Source organism: Lissotriton helveticus, chromosome 12, assembly GCF_964261635.1.
Source record: "Lissotriton helveticus chromosome 12, aLisHel1.1, whole genome shotgun sequence".
Taxonomy (NCBI): Eukaryota; Metazoa; Chordata; class Amphibia; order Caudata; family Salamandridae; genus Lissotriton; species Lissotriton helveticus.
In genome coordinates this window covers 903,099,387-903,117,916 of record NC_136073.1, presented here as the reverse complement: position 1 = coordinate 903,117,916, position 18,530 = coordinate 903,099,387, and the positions used below count along the sequence as shown (strand labels likewise).

The 18,530-nt window shown below is 44.2% G+C and overlaps 1 protein-coding gene across 1 annotated transcript; it reads right to left on the bottom strand.

Annotated features, from left to right (window-relative positions):
* Positions 1-417: 417 nt before the first annotated feature.
* PSMB6 (proteasome 20S subunit beta 6) lies at positions 418-17,462 on the bottom strand. Its single transcript, XM_078669114.1, has 6 exons — positions 17,310-17,462; positions 10,742-10,809; positions 6,623-6,754; positions 3,724-3,853; positions 1,473-1,617; positions 418-649 (listed from the first exon to the last, which is right to left on the bottom strand). The coding sequence occupies exons 1-6, from the start codon at positions 17,415-17,417 to the stop codon at positions 522-524; spliced, it is 711 nt and encodes a 236-aa protein (XP_078525240.1). The 5' UTR covers positions 17,418-17,462; the 3' UTR covers positions 418-521.
* Between the last annotated feature and the right edge of the window lie 1,068 nt (positions 17,463-18,530).

Here is an 18,530-nt window from a genome sequence, read left to right as displayed (position 1 = left end):
AACACATTCTACAGATTTGAATAAAGCAGACAAAGCGCGGCACTGAGATGAGCTGGTAAGTGACTTATATACACCTGGTAGCAAAGACCAGCTACAAGTAATGATAACTTATTTGTTTATACCGCACTTCATTCCACAATTTTTGATTTCTCTACTTCAGGAAGTAGCCAAAACTGACATGGGACTGGGTACTGCGGAAAGAGATGAACGTCAGAGGCCAAATGAAATACTGAAAAGGAAGAGATCCGTACAACCAATCACGCGCTCGAATTACAGCCGAGCGCCTGCCCACAGCACCCTCTCCAGAGCAGGCTTCGTTCTAAAGTACTTCAGGGCAACTACACAAAAGTGACAGACAGTTGTTCTGAAACACAATGGATACAGTTCTAGTGTCAAGTGTATTTATTTTAACACATCAAAATATCAAAATAAAGAGCTCAAAAGAGGGATGCAGATGGTCCAGCTGCACCACAGCGACAGCGAACATGGAACAAATTTGGAAAGCTAGGGGAGACAGTCTCTCAATCAATATTGAAACGAGGCAAATCGTTGCCAAGGATGACTTTGCGTTCGACTCCGGCTTCTGTAATCGCAGCCAAACGAATCACGCCACCACTGGAGCCATCTCGTTCCATTGCCAAAGCAACAGCTGCAACAAACAGCAGACAAAACAGTGTGAATAGAAGCTTAGCACAAACCTGTAAGTCATTTCTAACATCAGCCAATAGAAGATCTCTCTGGCATCAGTCAAGGTAGGGTAAACCATGTAGGGTAAATTTAGCATTTGCAACAATCTATGTAACACTAGGAACCAAATGTATCACTACTTCAGATACACATGCAAAGCACGTATTTATTATAGAAACCAAAATCTAATTACAGATTACATGTGTTTTGTTTTGAGTAGAATTAACCAGGAGTAAGTGTTTATAGCACTCAGCTGTTCTTCTAAAGATGTATGATAAACAAAGTAATTGCTAATGCGGACTCAAACTACTATCAGTGCAATATACCAAATACAGGTTTGCATTTACATTGCGCTTGCTACCCCCGATGGGGTGTTGAAGTGTTTTTTCGGTGAGCAGCACGCCACTCCGTAACCCATAAAGGATTGTGTTGAAAAATTGCATAGTGAAATTTGAATGGTGGAAATGCTAGTCTTATTTGGCTGGAAAAGGCTGGTGGAGGGATGGAGTTAGATTTGTTTTAGAGTTCATATCAATAGGAGGTGGCTTGGGATGAGTGAAAATGGAGGTGGAGGGAGAGTTTCAGACTCCTGAACATTTCACTTGCATCAATTTACAGACCCTCCACCCCCAAAAAAATCCCTCATGAGCAGTGAACACAACCGATAACTAAAATTGGTCTACTGTCTGCAAGTATCATAAATCACTTCAGAACTTTGCCCCAATGTGTTTAGCAGTTTTTAAAAAAAACCCTAAGAACATGGCAGGGAGAGAATGAAAACTTACCGTTGGCAGTAAACTTCAAGCACTCTTCTTTTGTCATTCCTGCCTTGTAAGAGGAGTCCACAAAACCATAGATGTAGGAACTGCCGGAGCCACCAATGGAAAAGGGTTGACGCACCATCATTCCACCCATGGGAACACTATACACCTGCGAACAGAAAAGACAACTGACTCATGTTTGGACCTACAGATGTTTAAGGCAGTACCTGCAGAAGATTTGCTTCAGTTCAGGCATGGAATTCCTACATGTAGAAGTGTGTAGCAATTGATCTGGTCACATTAATAATTTCCATAAGAACCGTGATCTAAAAGCAGCAGGTAGCATATCGTGTGGATGCATGTACAGAGGGGATTTGTATATTTTAAACACTCTGAGCTCACACAAAGCCACCGCCTACAAAGAGGAGACATGGTTCCCTTCAGCTCTGTTGTTGAGAAGCCCCCACACATTGTGAACTCCCGTATAACCCAGGACATTTTCCTGGACAACCTCAAGATTTGGACATATCTTCTCCTAGCTGAAATGCCTACAACAGATCCAGCCAACCACGTCAACTTACTATAACCTACCTCCCATTTGTAGAAAAAAAAAATATATCCCCAGAAAATGTACAAAGCACAAAATCCAGAATAATCTACTTCAAAACTATCAATCAGACTTTAGAATACACTGCAGTATTGAAACAGCCAAAAGGTCCAAGTAGTCAGTGACACCCCTTCCTCAATATTAAAAAACAACCTCCTGGTCCTGCTCGACCTCTCAGCAGCTTTCAACATAGTCAACCGTTCAGCAATCATCTACACACTGAAAGCTTGCATGGGCGCTGCTGGCACAGACCTGCAATGGTTCCCATCCTACCCCAGTAACAGAGAGCAACTTGTTCACATAAGAACAGCCAATCTCCCCAGTCAGCTGCGGCATCCCCATGAAGCCATCCGGTCATCCATCGCCCTCTTTTATATGGATAACTGGGAGCCGCCCCTGCTGGAAACATCAAGATCCATCAGTATATTAAAGACTACTCGATTTCAAAATCTCCTCAATGACTGAAACTAAGTCGGCTCCACATACGTCCAAACCTGGACGTCAACAAACTACAGGATGTGAACCCCACAAAGACCACATCACTCCTGTTTACCAAAAATACAAAACGTTCTCCGATTCACTCATGACTCTCCAACTCAAACCGAATAGGCTTCACACCCCAACTGACACAAACAGGCGAGATAACAGATTCTCCCTGGACTAGAACCGCTCTTTTAGAACACTTTGCCATAAAGACTAAAACAGACGGGTTCCAACTCACTCCCCTAAAAAAGTGGAAAATGTTCTCCCAAGCGAATCACAGTTCAAGCCCTACTCCTCTCCAACCTATGAAGAGGCAGCACCTCAAATAAAGCAATCTCAGTGGCTGCCCTCACTTCCCAGAAAGGCTTCCTACACGTAGAAGCACAACTCATCAAGGGGCTGGAAAAAAAATAAATCCAACCATATTGTCCTCACACCAAAGACCTACAACTGAATCCACTGACAGAGCTGGATCATCTTTAAGATCAGCGGCATCACTTAAAAGGCCCTCGACTCCAAGACTCCTGTATGTAGCTAACACATGAACAATATCTGGAAGTCAACACGAGACAAGGAGCTCCAACAAAGCCACATTATAAACGAAACACTACAGGAAGAAAAAAAACACGCCACCTAACTCTATGACCCCATGATATGGAGCAACATAACCCCCAGTATCAGAAAAGAATAACTCTCCCATAACAACGCGAACACTCGCCTCTTCAAGTAGCGCTACAAATAAAACTTACTTTTCACCTATTTCACTAGCACAACCTCCTCCATCCGGCCCACTCAACCAGCCACCCCGATCATATATCCCAACTGGGGTTTGCCGCCGTACAGTGCTCCGCTGCTCGCCCACTAAGTTTGTGCTATGGAAATGCCGAAACATTATTCCAGTATTATTGCGAAATGTGTAATTGAACAGAACATTGAGGCCAGGAAGCAGATATTAAGAGTGCAGAAAAACCTATAATGGAATAAGAATTATGCAGATAATTAGATAACGTGGCGGATACCAGCTAATTTGGCATGATTTTAATGAGATGTATGGATTTTACTGGGATTCCACAATAACAGAATAACGTCTTTTGATTATTGCAAGCACCTAAATTCGATTTAGTCTTTATTTTAAACTCCTGAAAAGGAGGCCTCCCATTGACAGGGCTCGGTGACTGCTCTTACCTGGCCTCCTTTCCTGCAGTCCCAGCCGGCTACGAGAATCCCTGCCATGAGCTCCTCCCGGTACCTGTAGCACATCTCCTTGAAGAGGTTGGCAGCGGTGTGCACCAGAGGCGGCTCATCAAGCTCAATGCTAACCGGCAAAAGAGAACAGGACAGCCATTAGTAGATAAAGACACATCGATGGGTCCTTCCCAGAGGGACAGCAACTTTACACGTTAACGCGAGCATATGGAAAGGCGGAACTTGTGATAAGGATTTTAAAGTACTTGACCCTTATAAACATGTACAATTTTACTGGTTGAACAACAAGTACAGAGTTCCCATTAATAGTTTTTAGTTAGCATTTTTAAACTGGACTATTCTAGCAATTATGAAATCTACGGTACACAGAACTGCCTAACCAGAGCACTGAAAGAACATTCCTGTTGGATCTACTAACAGTCACCAGCCTGAGGGATCTAAAAGAGTTGGATGCAGAAGTCTCCTCTCCGAGATCAGAGTAGTGTCTCATTAACCAGGTTACTGCCCAATGGTATGGCAGGTATGGGAAGAGCGCAGAGATGCCAAGTGTGGAGGGCAGCTTCAACAGGCAGGCCATACATCTTCCTAAAGCCAGACTACTCATCCGTCATTAGGCACTCTGCACTTTTCATAGCAGTGCACCTAGCCTTTGCAAAGTTTCTCCAATCCTTTCCTTGTTTCTCAACTGGCTTTCAGGTGCACCAGGCTCGATTACAAGAGTAGTGGAGTCTTCATCCTCTCTCTTTATTGAGGGTCTTCTTTTAGACTATGATCAGAACCTACAGCAGGCGCGATCGTTACTTCGCTCCTCAATGGTGACTATAAAGCAGTTACCAATCTGCATAACGCGGTTCTGTCGTGCATGGGGACAGGATGACTAACACTGCCCTGAAGCTAAGAGGTCATCCCTGCCCAAGAGAAACAAAAATAAGACCAGGGCCAATCCAGTCTTTCATTGCCTTCAGAAGTAGCGAAGCGTGAACCTGCTTCACCCTCACCATCCCAGGGCCCGTAACCATGTCTTCCGTGGAACCCAAAGACAGTCTTCATTCTCCCAGTGAGGGAAGCCTTCCCATGTGCTAGAGGTAAAAGTGAATTTGGAATCTTTTGAACCATCCATCTAGCCTGACTCAATGGTCACCCGTGTTTGACTAAACTAGAGGCAACAGGTGTCACCTCGAGGGTGCCTCACTACCAAAAAAATGCCACTCCGAGCAGCAGATTCCAAGATTTAGTTGCAGGCAGAGAAATAACTCTAGGGAAAATACAGTGGGTATTGGCTAACTAGTTTGCACTGAAACAAGTCAAGAACCGGCAGATAACGCACAAAAGATTTACCTCCAATACGTGCGTCGATAATCACAGAGTGCTTGACCTCTGAGGAAACCGGTGCTTCTCGTTCAAACGCAACACAAATGCTACTTTGGTTGATAGTACAAAATTCAACTACTGAATGGTTCAAGCAAGCAGCATCCCAACACCCCCAAAATATATTCCAGCCAAACACACAAACAGGTCTTCATGTAGTCGCAGGTTTGCACTACTAGCTTATCCTCCAAATTCAGTAAGCGTCCGTTTCCAAAATATTCTAACCCTGAAGAGATTGGTCAAAACCACAGATCATACCACTTCCCGATTCTGTACTGAGACTGAAGTGCGTTCAGTGATAAATAAACTCCCTTTGTCTCCGTTATATTTTATGTGCAGACGAAAAAAATGTTACATGACATCAGGTCTAACAAAGAGGTCAATTATTTCAGGGAAAGGGGGGTATCCTTTGCCCTAATAACAGAAGTGCTTAATTAATTCAGATACTGCAATCTTTGGCACACGTAAAGCTGAAGGCCCAAACACTAGGTAAGTGCAGAGTATTTAGATAGAAAGGGAAGACATCTTCATTTAAATGTGATGAATAGCATGATAAGCTTTGTGTTTTGAATACCCCCCCAGCCATTAAACATGTTTGTGATCAATTGAATGGTACATTTTGTATTCTGGAGGGTACCGTGACTTTTGTTTACTTACTACATGACCTCTCAAAGTACAAGAGCATACCTGCCCGCAGGTTTGATGTTAAACTGGAAGCCATGATTAGTAAGACATCATAGAACATTGGGAACGGGTTCATTGCCGATTAGAAGACAAAATGCTTTTTCGTCACTTGAAAGGGAGATCAATTTACCACGTGAAGCTTGGCGGATCACATTTTCCCATGAATGTATTTACGAGCCAAGGTTTTTGGCCTCCCTCACACTTTTGATTGCCAAGTGTTTCACTGAAATGAAGACTGTTTAGCAAATACCATTCCTCCATCGAACCACACAACTACTAAACCACAAAAGAACATTAAATTGTTTTGAAATTTTAGGCACCAGGACGTTTGGCAGAAGAACTGCAAGGACCATTTCACAATGAATCTAAGCATGTAGTGAATTGTATCAATATCTGTGCCTTGGAGCTGCTAAGTTGACACTTCGTTACTTGCAAACAACACTCCATACAAAGTGAAGAAACTGCCTATGAAATAATCAGCAGATAGGCTATATATTTTTTACCCAGTTTACCCAGGACATACAACTTCAAAATCCTGGTGCTCAAGGGTTGTCTCGTTAAAATACACTTACAGAACAGTAAGTGGTGCAACAGGTACAGTTAGTGCTAATTAGGAGACGTTGACATTGGTTAATCAAACCAGAAAAGTAATCAACAACAATGAAACAAACAAGGACATAACTCGCCCACTATGGGGCTCGGTGGCTTACAAGCTGGATAATGTTGGCCATTTCACTCCCTCTCGGATTTGTGAGAGAGAAAGACACACTGGGGTGCATGGATGGAATTGGACGTAGACTGGACAAAGTAGCTCCTGCAGTCTCACCTGTGGAATTCAAGCTGGTAGGTGACTGCGTCAGCAATGGCTTGCGTGTCTGCAGCAGAGCCGGAGCGACAGCAGAAGATACGGTCATGAATCGGGGTCAGCTTGTCTGTCACTCGGTTCGCAATATAAGCCCTGTAATAAGAAAGCAGAGTGTAGACTCAGGGGGCGGTGCATACCTGTGAAGAGACTGTATTTACATCTCTGGCAGAGAGGCAAGGGTTACAATAAAAACAGATCAATAGTGTTTTCATAGGATGGTGCAAAGCACACAGTGGGCTGCAGGAGTTCAAGTACCCAGGGCACTACCTAGCCGTGGTCAAGCAAAGAGACCACAGAAGCGCCAATCATTCGATTCAAGTCAAACTTTGAAACATTCAATGGATTATTTTTACTTTTTAATAACTTAACACAAAAAGGATCGCAATAAAGTATAGATCATATACGGGATTCATAAAAGAAAACTATATCATACACCTAGAACAGATCACAAGTAACTTACTATTCACCAACAATTAAGGTCTGTCTCACAAAGTAGTCAAGGTACACACTTTTTTGGGCACTATCCATTCTAACTCGTGGAGGAGACTGTGTAAAACAGAGCACCTCACACCTAGCAGAAAACAGACACATGGAGATTGTCACTTCTTCGAACAAAAGGGGATTTATTATATATTTCAATCAACCCAGGTATACGGTGAAACTGCTCCTACGTTCCAGATATGCCCTGCAGTCCCACTGAGGGGCCTCTGGAAGCCCTTTTCATTGACAAACAGGCCAGAGAACATTACAGTACTTTTGCATTTATTAAGAGTGTCATTCAAGACACTGGAGTGTACGAAGAAACACAAAAGGTTTGTTTGTCTTCTAAAGCCTGAGGGCCCTCTTGATATAACTGCTGGTTTGTGAACAGTTCCGGCGATGCAAATGTGAATTACAGGACCAGTCGAACACATTTCAGAAATAAGTCATGTTCCAGCCTACTAAATACCGTTTATATATTGGATTCTTTCCTCAGTTCCATAAAGTGATGATATGTATTAATTGTTATTCTGGCAAACACGTCACCTCCTCTACGCACTACAAAAGGTAACCCATAGCGTTGCAACCATTGTCACAACTTCTGAACATTTTGTGCTAGACTAGAACGCAGACGTTACACTTCCGTCAATCACAAAAGTTTTTCTCTCAAATCTTCCCCACACCACATTAAGTTTACACACTGCATAGCAATAGGGACCTTCAGGTGCAGTGCATTGTAGTAATTGTAGCATTGAAGTGTTAACTGCATCACAGGAGTGATCGGTCTAAGGACAACAATGTGATGTCAACATTCTTACGTATGTGACTAAGAGAGCCAGGATTGCTCTTGGGAAGACGAACACCATTAGGAAACCGAAAAGGTAAAAAAAAACATAAAGGCCTAAAGATTTTCTGGGAGACAAGTTTTTTTAGATATCGAGCAAGCAATCGGAAAGAGAATTCCAATCGAGGCTGAAACTGCCCTATTCGGAATTTGTAAAGGGGGAATAAGGCACTCCGATTCCGAAACAGCTTTTATATTCATTTCAAGCTCGGTAGCCCGCTCCATAATTTTACCAACTTGGAGATCTAGGGAAGCTCCTTCCCACCTGAAATGGTTCAATAAAATGAAAAGGACTCGAAAGTTTGAAGAAGCCTATGCCAGGAGGGTAGGAGCCACTAAGATTTGAAAATAATTGAGAGTTTTTTAATGAGTTAGAAAAGATCAAAGAGAGATCATAATACTGGAAGTATTTAACTAATCTAGCAGCTTTTTTCTTTTTTAGGAGACATTTGCGTTTTTATGTGATTAAAGGGGTATTAGCACTTTTGTTTCTCTCACCTGCGCTAAAAGCGAGCGGCTAAGTAAGAATCTATTGTTAAGAGCACACTAGCACTTTATTGATAATGCACTTTAGGCCTAGTAGGGCTTCTTGATACGATGGTTATGTAATTTGGATACATTTTATTTTGTATTTCGACCTGTGAATAATCACAGGATTAGCTGCTTTAACTCTTTATAAATTGGCACTTTGCACTTTCTAGGGTGAGTTGTCATAGGTTTGTTCGGTGAATAACTATAGGACTTATTGGCTATAGCTTTCTACAGATTTGCCAGATTTGCACTTTATAGGACAAATGATTGTAGGTTTAGTGATTTTGCTATTGTTTCGGTCTTTGCACTTTGTGTATTTGGAAATTTCTCTTTCATAGTGTTGCTATGTTAAAAGCATAAAATGTTCACTTTACAGGTTGTCTTCTAAATGATTATGAGATTAACTGTTTGTGTCAAAAGATGTTATTGTTTTTAAGTATATAACCTATCATGAACCATATGCTCTGCTCAAATAAAAATAAAAAAAATTTAAAAAAGGGAAACCGAAAAGGCACATATAAAACGTAAAAAGATAATTACTGAATTGTCTCAATATTAGAATACTACTGAAACAGTGCAGCAGGCAAGAAACTACATAAACAATGAATAATAAGACATGAGATGCAATAACATGTTGACTTGATGCACTAGTGGTCACCGAAAATTTTCCCCGACTGAAGCCAAATCATGTTACAGCATGGAACATCTCAGAGGCAGTGCTTTAAAGTTAAAATTACAGGGTGGATGGAGCGAGGACCAAACATGAACTTTCCACGCCGAGTGCCAACAACTCTTTTTAACATTGTAATTGTAGGAAAGTAGGATTTGCTTTGATTATTACCTCCACTTTTTGCCTGGCGCTAAACTGTTACTGATACATCTGACTGGGTTCCCACTAATCAGGACCCAGTCTATCTGCTTTCTCCCTTAAATTGGTATGTTCAGTACTTAGGTACATCCCAGATTGGATATTGGGGTACCATGATCGGTCCCTAGTATCTGGAACAAGGTTGCCAGGGCATAGGTACCCTAGAGGTCCCCCATTGGCTGAAGCATGCATTATGCCACCCATGGGAGACCATTCAAAATTGAACTACAGGCCCGCCATTGCAGCCTGTGTAAGCTGGTGCACGCACCACTTACTACAGCTATAGGGTTCCTATATCTGGGGTCACTGCCCTTAAAACCCATAAGTTTCCCCTATAGTAGGATGCTTGGTTCCAAGTGTGAGGGTGCCCCTGCATGAGCAGGACACCACTACAGTCTACGGAGTCCATTCTCCCAGGTTGTAAGTGAAGAAGCCATATACTATATAGAGAGGGATCGCATAATTACGCGATGACCATCTCGAAACTGGCTGCAACAAATCCTCTCATGTTTGGTTCAAACATGTTGGATTCATGCCCCACACCGTAAATGGTGGGAGAGGTAGGATTCCAAGCACTGGACGAGCCCTCCGTTAGGTTCTCAGTGCTCCTGGTACAAGCCTTCTTGACCCGGATAGCCCAATATGGCTGCTGCAGCCCAGAGACACGATTCTGCCCTCCTGCTGCTGAGCCAAGCTCGAGCAGGGGAAGGCAAAACAATAGGCATTCTGTCACAGGGAGATGTGACCACCTCCCAGACAGGATTAAGTGTATTGGGGCAGGGTGGGTGCGCTTGCCAGCGCCACTCAGTCTGCATGAGGGGCACATTTGGTGTCCCCATGCATAGTCCAGTTCAAATAGCAAGCCTTTTACTAGTATGGACAGAGTCCAGGTTTAGATTCTTGATACAGCAGTTTCTCCTTCTGCCTGATGTGTTTAGAAAATGATTTCTTCTTCGGAGGCGCAGAGGGTCGACAGAGTGCAGGTGTGGCACATCCCTGATTTAGCATTCATAATGGCATTGCCCATACCAATAAAAGGCTTGCAGCTTGAAAGGTGGTCCTAGTGCTTCCTACGAATAGGTAACCGTTGGAGCTTGAACATTATATATAACAGTTTTAATGTTAACGGAAAAGGTTGGAGTTACAGTACGTTTTTACATTTTCAATTTGGCTTCTTTATTTATGTAAAATGTGTTCAAATTTAATTTTCTAAGCAGTCGCAGGCGTCCCTGAGTAGGCATTGAGGACCTAAAGAGGGCCGCAGACCACAGATTAAGAACGACTGCTCTAGAATGCAGACAGAAATAGATTATACAGAAATAACGTATGCCTAACATCAACAAAGCTTACTTCTTACCCAGTGGTGGTTCGAGAGTCAGCACCAATGACAACTCCTCCGTCAAACTCAACAGCCATAATTGTGGTCTGAAAAAGAAGAGACAGGGTGAACATGGGTGGATTCCAAGATGCTAATTTATCAGTGGAGCAACTTCAAGTTACTGCAGAACCCAAACATCAGCTACCACAGAGCGCTTTTTGCCCTTTGCCACAAGGCAGATGACTCGCACTAGAAGGGACCACTGGGTTCACTTGCTCCTCACTTAGGGATAAGAATCCAAGTCCCCTCTCAGTGCAGACTCAACAGCCTCATCCTCCTCTGCTCATCTTGGCCATCTGTCAACCTTGGGCTTATCAAGCTTCTCGCTGGCCCCTCCCCAACTTATTCCATACAAAACACCTTTACAAAAGCACTGTCAGTGGTAGGGAATATTCTCCCTATTGTACAAGTAAAAACACAGGGTAATAGAGAAGACACATTTAGTGTCCATTAGAAGGCATGGTTATTACTAAAATCACAAGAGGAGACCATCAATACTACAACAATTAGGAGCCCAACATCCCACCATGACACGGTTGACGTGCAATGGCAGATGTTAAATCTAGGTAGCTTCTGTTGGGTTTTTCCTTGGGTGCAAGCAGTGTTTAATCTGTTAAACAATAAAAACAAAACGAAACCAGAGAAGGTGCTCACGTTTTCTTAGGAGCCTGGGTAAGCACTGCCATGGTTGCAGAGCATCAAGGTTCTCCAGTCTTGATTTTATTTTGTGACTATTACACCAACCCGTCCTTCCGTATGCTTTATCACTTGTACAGGTTCTTTTGCATTCCCGATTTCTCCATTTGTGACAATTTCCTTATCTTTCTCTTTCTTTTGCCGATCGGTAACTTTCTCTCCCTTACTTTACGTTAAATGAGGATGATGAAAAATAACAAAAAGTGTTTTTGTAAAGCCCACATTCACCTCTGGGGCATTTTAACCAGAAAGGGTTTATTTTCACTCAGCCGAATGACTTATTTCACTGCCCTTGAAAACATGAACGGCTGAGTGAACCCACCGAGATTTGAACCCGTGGCCATGAAGCCAAACACAGGTGTCTGGATAGAATGCATTAGTCCAGAATAAAGCCACCAGACCCTGTTGAAACAATAACTCATAGTCCCCAAAAATGAGTGCTGGTGGCCAAACCTCCAACACTAATTTGTTCCTATGGCGGGCAGTGACTACTGGGCAATATCCTATGTGGGCACTGTCATTTATGCCAAATGGCACTTAAACTGGAAACCCAGCAGCGAGCGCCTACTCTAGGAGGTGGCAGAAGTGCGACACTCAGATACAACTTAGTGTTGTGCTCGATCTTAAAACAATAACATGACCTGTTCACACAGGTATGTAAAAAAGTACTAAACGATGCATTGTGGAAAAAAAGGACAGCAAATAGCACTACAATTAAATGTGTAGATTTTCTGCGTGCACCCATCCATCCGTATTAACATCTGTTAATCTGTTTTTATACCCGCTTGAAGGACTAAGTGGAGTGGTGTGGCTCACTGGTTAGAGGCGGCAGACCCGGAAGCAGAGGACGGCCCGGGAGCAGGGTTCAATTCCCCGACGCGGCAGGGTCTTGGACCAGGGTCAGCGGACTTGATAATTCTCGTCTCGGTGCCTACTCTAACCAGGGATCACACTCGGCAACTCTGGGCATTAGCTTGCCTCATCTCCACAACGGCCCCCCACATACGCCGGGGATGCCTGGTTTCACCTTGGAGATACCCAGTAGGGACCATCTCACAGGGAAATCCAGGACGGGTTCCCCAGCGGTCTACAGCGCAGAGATACTCCTTCGGGAGTCGATTCTAGCGCTTTAGAAACCCACAATCAAAGAGAGCATCAGCATTATTGCACATTTACATGCATTTCAAAATGCCCTGCCATATTGTCATCCTGTAGTGTACTCTGTGCATGTAGCCTGACTATTCAAGTATAGCAGCAACATTCTGAAGCCGGTGAAATAAAAAGAGAACTGCAGATTTAGTAGAAACCGTCTTTTACCATAACTTACCGCATCTTTCTTCTAGGCCTTCTCGCATTCTTACTACAAGAAGAGCCAGGCATCTGCTTCCTATTTGATCATGTGTTCTGTACTACGCTTATTGTATCGAGAAAAGGTATATAAATGTAGAGTGGAAATATATAGACGGTAGCATTATATGCGCCAACCGAGCAGACACTAAGCACTTTTTTGTCGAAACTGCAATCTGCACTTTGAATACTTTTTATGCTTTCTATTTTTCACATTAAATGTGTCCGCCTTCTATGAGCTTCTGAGCACTTTAACAGTTTTTATAGCAACTGGGCCCAAAGCTTCAGATGTTATCCTGTAAGGTTGCACTTATACCGTTCATAGCCATACATTTACTGTGGGCTGTACAGGCCTCAAAATATCTACTGGTATGGCAAGTCAGACCTGTTAAAGAAGAGATTGTGTTCTTTAAAAAAGTAAATGAGCAATAAAGGAGGCCTTTAAGTATTGTTTTTTCTTGTCCCATGTGCTGTGTATTTGAAAGACACTGGCCAAATGTCCGCTTAAGCCTTCATTAAAATTGCTTCTCATTTTTTCTGAAGATTGGTGTTTACTTTTCTTTCTCGGACAGCAAAGTTAGAGGATTTTGTTAAGCGAACTGTCTGAAAATCATGGGGGAGGTAGGTGGAGTGTAAATTGAAAGGCTGTAGGATGTCAGCTTTTTGTCCAGCACACAACAGTTACACTGCTTGTACATGAACTGTACAAATATTTCAAAATAGACCAACAGTTAGGAATTTTTTTTGTAGTTCTGGAGTGTGATAGAAACAAAGATTTTAAAGGATCAAAATAAATCAGAACACTTTACTTGGTGATGTACAAATGATAAATATATACAGAAACCCGATTTCCACACATTATCGTTTGTCAGCTATGTAGTTTCATCAGCAAAACAGCATGCCAGTGGGAAAGCTCGTGTCCATTTCAATGGGAAAGGGCTCTCTGTAAATGAGAGTTTTTAAACACGAACTGAAACACATTCCCATCCCCAACCATTTGACTGCTATTAGTGAACTAAAAAGGCAAGTCACGGGATATTGTGTCACCAAAATATAGACTAGATTCTGATAATACTTGGAGCAAAGGTTAAGCCTACCAAATAAAGTTTTTTCTTTAATGCATCAGATATGCTGAACCTCCTGGTCAGGGACCTGTTCTCCTCCCGCAGCTCTGCTGTTGAGTGCCTCCGCTCCAGGCACTGTGACCTGCTCGCTCAAAAAACTCTGGAGGTACAGGAAAACCATGGGAGACCATAACACCTACAGGAACGCCCTGGATGAACAATAGCTGCCTGAAGCTCAACTCAGAGAAGACAGGGGTCCTCGTCCTTGGACCCTCCTCCACCGCCTGGGACAACACCTGGTGGCCTTTCGCCCTCGGAAACCCACCAACTCCATCAGACCACGCCCGAAACCTCTACATCATCCTAGACTCTGCCCTCACCATGACCCACCAGATCAACGCTGTCGCCTCCGCCTGCTTCAATATCCTCCGCAAGACCTTCAAGTGGACCCCCCCCTCCAAATGCAGAAAGACAGTCACCCACGCACTTGTGACCAGCAGACTGGACTATGGCAATGCCCTCTATGCCGTAATCAGCTGAACCCTGCTACACAAGCCCCACAACACATCACTGCAGCCAGACTCCTTCCTCAGAACTCCACAACACGAGCACATGACCAAGAACATACGAGACCTCCACTGGCACCCCGTCAAGAAGAGAGTAACCTTAAAGCTACTCACCTACACCTACAAATCCCTCCATAACATCAGACCCAAATACCTCAACAAGAGAGTCTCCTTCCACGTACCCTAAAGGACCATCCGCTCCGCCTACCTCGCCCTTGCACAGACCCCACACATCCGCAGAGAAGGCGGTAGAGCCTCCCCTTAAGTCGTAGCAAAGACCTAATATGAGCTCTCAGTCGACATCAGATGCTCCCCTACTCTGCACACCTTCAGGAAGAGCCTCAAGACCTGGCTCTTCAACTGATACGGAGCTGCATACAACTGTCCTACGGGTGTCTGGGTCACTGAAAGACATTTTTAAGTTTACAACAGGGAAAAAAGCATCTTAATGGCATGTTCTGGTTTTGAAGGCTTCTAGAGTAAGGAGTTGCATACAGGTCAGACAAGTTATTGCTGCTACTGGACAGCCAGCAATGGGGGTGGTGGGTTTAACTCTAGCAGGGAGGAGGAGACCACCTGGGGACAAAAGGAAGGATACTGCCATTCAATGATGAAACTAGTTTCGAGGAGGAGGTCCCAGGGAAAGATCATGTAGTTTGTCAAGGCTAAGATGCATTACTTGCCATATTGTGCAGTAGGAAAACTATGAACCCAACGGACAGCAAAATGTGCTTTTGTCCTGTGAACACTCACATATGTGGCTAGGGAAATACCACAAATATGGAGGACTAAACAGAACTGGGCTGTAAGGGGGTCTCACCCGAGAGAAAAAAAGTTTATTGTCCTAGACTAGAATCAATTTTCTACAACTGCCTGTCATCTCACAGCAGGGTGAGCTCAGCACTAATCTCATCACTAAAACAACAGTGACGTTCAGGAAAGAATAAAAAAACACCACAGCTTCCTAAAGCCACGGAGAAGAATTTCAACCCAACAGATTATTGATATCAAATATTCGTTCAGAAGGTATACTAATAGGGGAGATTAAAAATGCATACCAATTTCTCTTCTTAATGTTCCTAAACCCCTCCAGCCGATACACAATACTGCCTCCAAACCCCTTCACATCAGCAGGGTCATCCAACGCCAACCTGTATAACTTCTGTAGCATCCCTGGTCACCCGTAGCATAGTCCTGACCCCTTCACCGTTGTGAAGAACCCCATCCAAAGCCATAGTTCTCTTTCCAATTATAGTCTACCCACCGACTCTACAGCTGCCTCCATTTTGAAAGCCATCTCACCAGTGGTGGTTCTCCTACGCTACTACTTTATTTTCATGTCAAATATTGCCAAACTAAGTGCACAAGGCATAAAGTGTCAAAATGTCATCTTGCCCGTTTTCTGTGAATGTATGCCTTTGACCATGTGCCTCTACTGTACTGGTGAAATGTGTAGCTAAACCAATGCTGCCTTTTTTCCGTGCACTGCACTACATCAATTTTACTTGGGAAACAAGGAGAAAGGAACGCCCCAAAAAAACTTTGTGCAAGTCAGCTTAAGGATCAGGCTTCTCCCAGTCTTTACTTAATGCAGGACAGACAAACGTAATAACCTTTTTGGCTCAAATCACTGAAAATAGTAGTCTGTACAGTTTACTTGAGGTTTTATATCACATCAGGTCTGCATCAACACACTTCACTATCAAAGATGACAAAACGCGTAGCAAATCAAACTATTCAGTATAGCTACAATAAGCAGGTTTATAAAAATATACATTATTCGGAGGCAGCGTTTCCCCCATTCACCTGCAGAACTAAAAGTTAAGCTTACATGGAGCAAAGATGAAACCTTGCAGTCACACGGTCCAGCATGGAGTTTGTAATTCCCTGAAATATCCTGTTTGGAATGATAAATATTAGACTCCCTACAACCAGATTTGAGAGGTCTCCCCTACTGTCACTCCTGATCGGACTCCTTATACCCTTCATTGGCACCATTGCTTTTAAGTACTCCCTAATTGGCCCCGTAGAGTGGTCACTGGCACCCCTCGTCTCTGATGGTAAACATGCTTCCATGACCACTGCAGATGTCAACACACAACATTCGGCCCAAGAGTGTCCGACAAGCCTGGCGGTCACCAGAAGAGACAGAAAAGCGTATCTGTATGTCATACTTGGATTAGAGATGCCAAACACCCGCCCAACAGTATTTATAATTTCAGCCAACCGGAAGCAGACCAGGTAATCAAGGTATTGAACACGAAAGGGGCATGCGCCCAATGCTGAACTGATCTACCACATAAAAAGCTGAAATCCTGGGTGACTTAAGAATAGTCCATTCCCACAGGTTCTACTCCCATCTACCTGCCACCAGCTTGATGCCCGGACACACTGAAGCGTTGTGGATTATATTATAAGCACCGTGACTTGTACTAAGGGGTGGCTGTAAAGCAGATCATCCAGGCAGGAGGTGTCCTCTCTAGAACCTACAGGATTACACATCTCCTATAGAGTACAGGAAGAGCACTGACACCAGCCACGAATGCAAAGAGCCCCCGGCTTGTCATTGCTGGTCCCCATCACAGGGGGAGGCCTCTCCAGGGCACTGACACACAACACCACAGCGTCTCGAGGGGTCTGAGGCGCCATACATCAATGGCATTGCATCCTAAAGTGGTATTCACATAATGCCCACCCCTCTCTCCTCCCTGAAGGCCTCCACCTCACCCACCCAGAGCTCACCTCCCTCTCTCCTCCCTGCAGACCTCCCTCTCTCACCACACCGGTTGGTCTGACTGTAGTTCAGACACTGCCCCTTCCACAGTCCCACCACCACCGCCGCCCCCCAGGGCGGAGCCCCCTCGCCGCACTCACCCCGGTGCTGACTTCCCGCCCCATCCAGTCGGGGCAGAGGTCTGCGCAGCTCCCGGGCCGGGCTCCGCTCTGTCCCCGCTGCTGCTGCTGCATCGTTACCGCCGCCATCTTGTGCTGCGTCAGGACTGTCGCAACTCGCGTCGCTTGACGGCTGGAGCCGGGCAGTGCGCATGCGCAAAGGCGTGCGCATGCGCGGATCTGGCCGGTGTTTCCGGAATCGACAGCCATCTTGGAGGAACTCTAGCCTGCGCAGTCATGCCAAGGTGGTACTGCGCATGCGTCATATGAATGAATGAATGATGAATGCTTGGATGAAAGGTACATTATCAGTTAGCCATGCACTGTCTTCTCTCCCTCCTTGCAGTGCAATGATGAGTAATCCTATTCACTTTCAAGAAAATTTTCAATGTCCTGAGGAACGAATTGTGTCCCATTATCAGTACTTGTACTACTTGGCATGAGGGGTAAAACTTGTAAAGGTTGCTGTGCTCAGTTCTGCACCAACGCCTTACAACCTCCAAAATAATAGTATCCCAAATTCTCAGTATCCAGAAAAAAGTCACCGATACGCGACCTCTCTGCCTCACGCCGAATGCGGACCCCTCACGCCACGGGAGCAATGAGGCTTGGAATTATCGCCACATTTAAAATATTTTGGAGTGAATTTTGTTCAGCCGTGAACAAGTCGCATGTACAAGCATACTGAGGCGACGAAACACGTGTTGGCTTGGGAACTGTTCACTTACTGGAAATACGAAGATCTATTAAAAAAGAAAATAAGAAAAAAGGAGAACATACAGATTGATTTTTCTTGTGTCTTTTTGCATGAATAACATTGGAAATAACCACTTGAATATTACGTGTGCTTGAGTTTACAATGTATTATGCCCCATAACTGCCTGCTTACCCACCTTGAGCCTCTTCTCTCAGTGGTGCAGCTAGGCCTTTTGTAGCCTGTGGCAGTCCCAGCCTTTCCCACCCCGCGGTAGCCTAAGAACGGGGAGAGGGGTGGAGTTCTTGCAAACGTTTCCTGCATTTTCAGCCATGTGCTGCCACAGGCAAAAGCAGGGGTGGGGGAGGCAACCGCCCCCAAAACTTGTGCCACCCAAGGTGGACCGCCTCCCCAACTTCCTTTTTTTTTGTTTTTTTTTTGCAGAGTTTTATATAGCGCAAACTTGACCCGAATCGGGTATCATAGCGCTTTACATAGCACCAGTTGCG

Bases quoted from the DNA above. Each gene is read 5' to 3' on its own strand.
- PSMB6 (XM_078669114.1), bottom strand. From the start codon at position 17,417: ATGGCGGCGGTAACGATGCAGCAGCAGCAGCGGGGACAGAGCGGAGCC. The intron at 3,854-6,622 runs GTGAGACTGCAG...TTTGCCGGTTAG, and splicing joins TACCAGCTTGAATTCCACAG to CATTGAGCTTGATGAGCCGC. The intron at 1,618-3,723 runs GTAAGAGCAGTC...TTCTGTTCGCAG, and splicing joins ACTGCAGGAAAGGAGGCCAG to GTGTATAGTGTTCCCATGGG.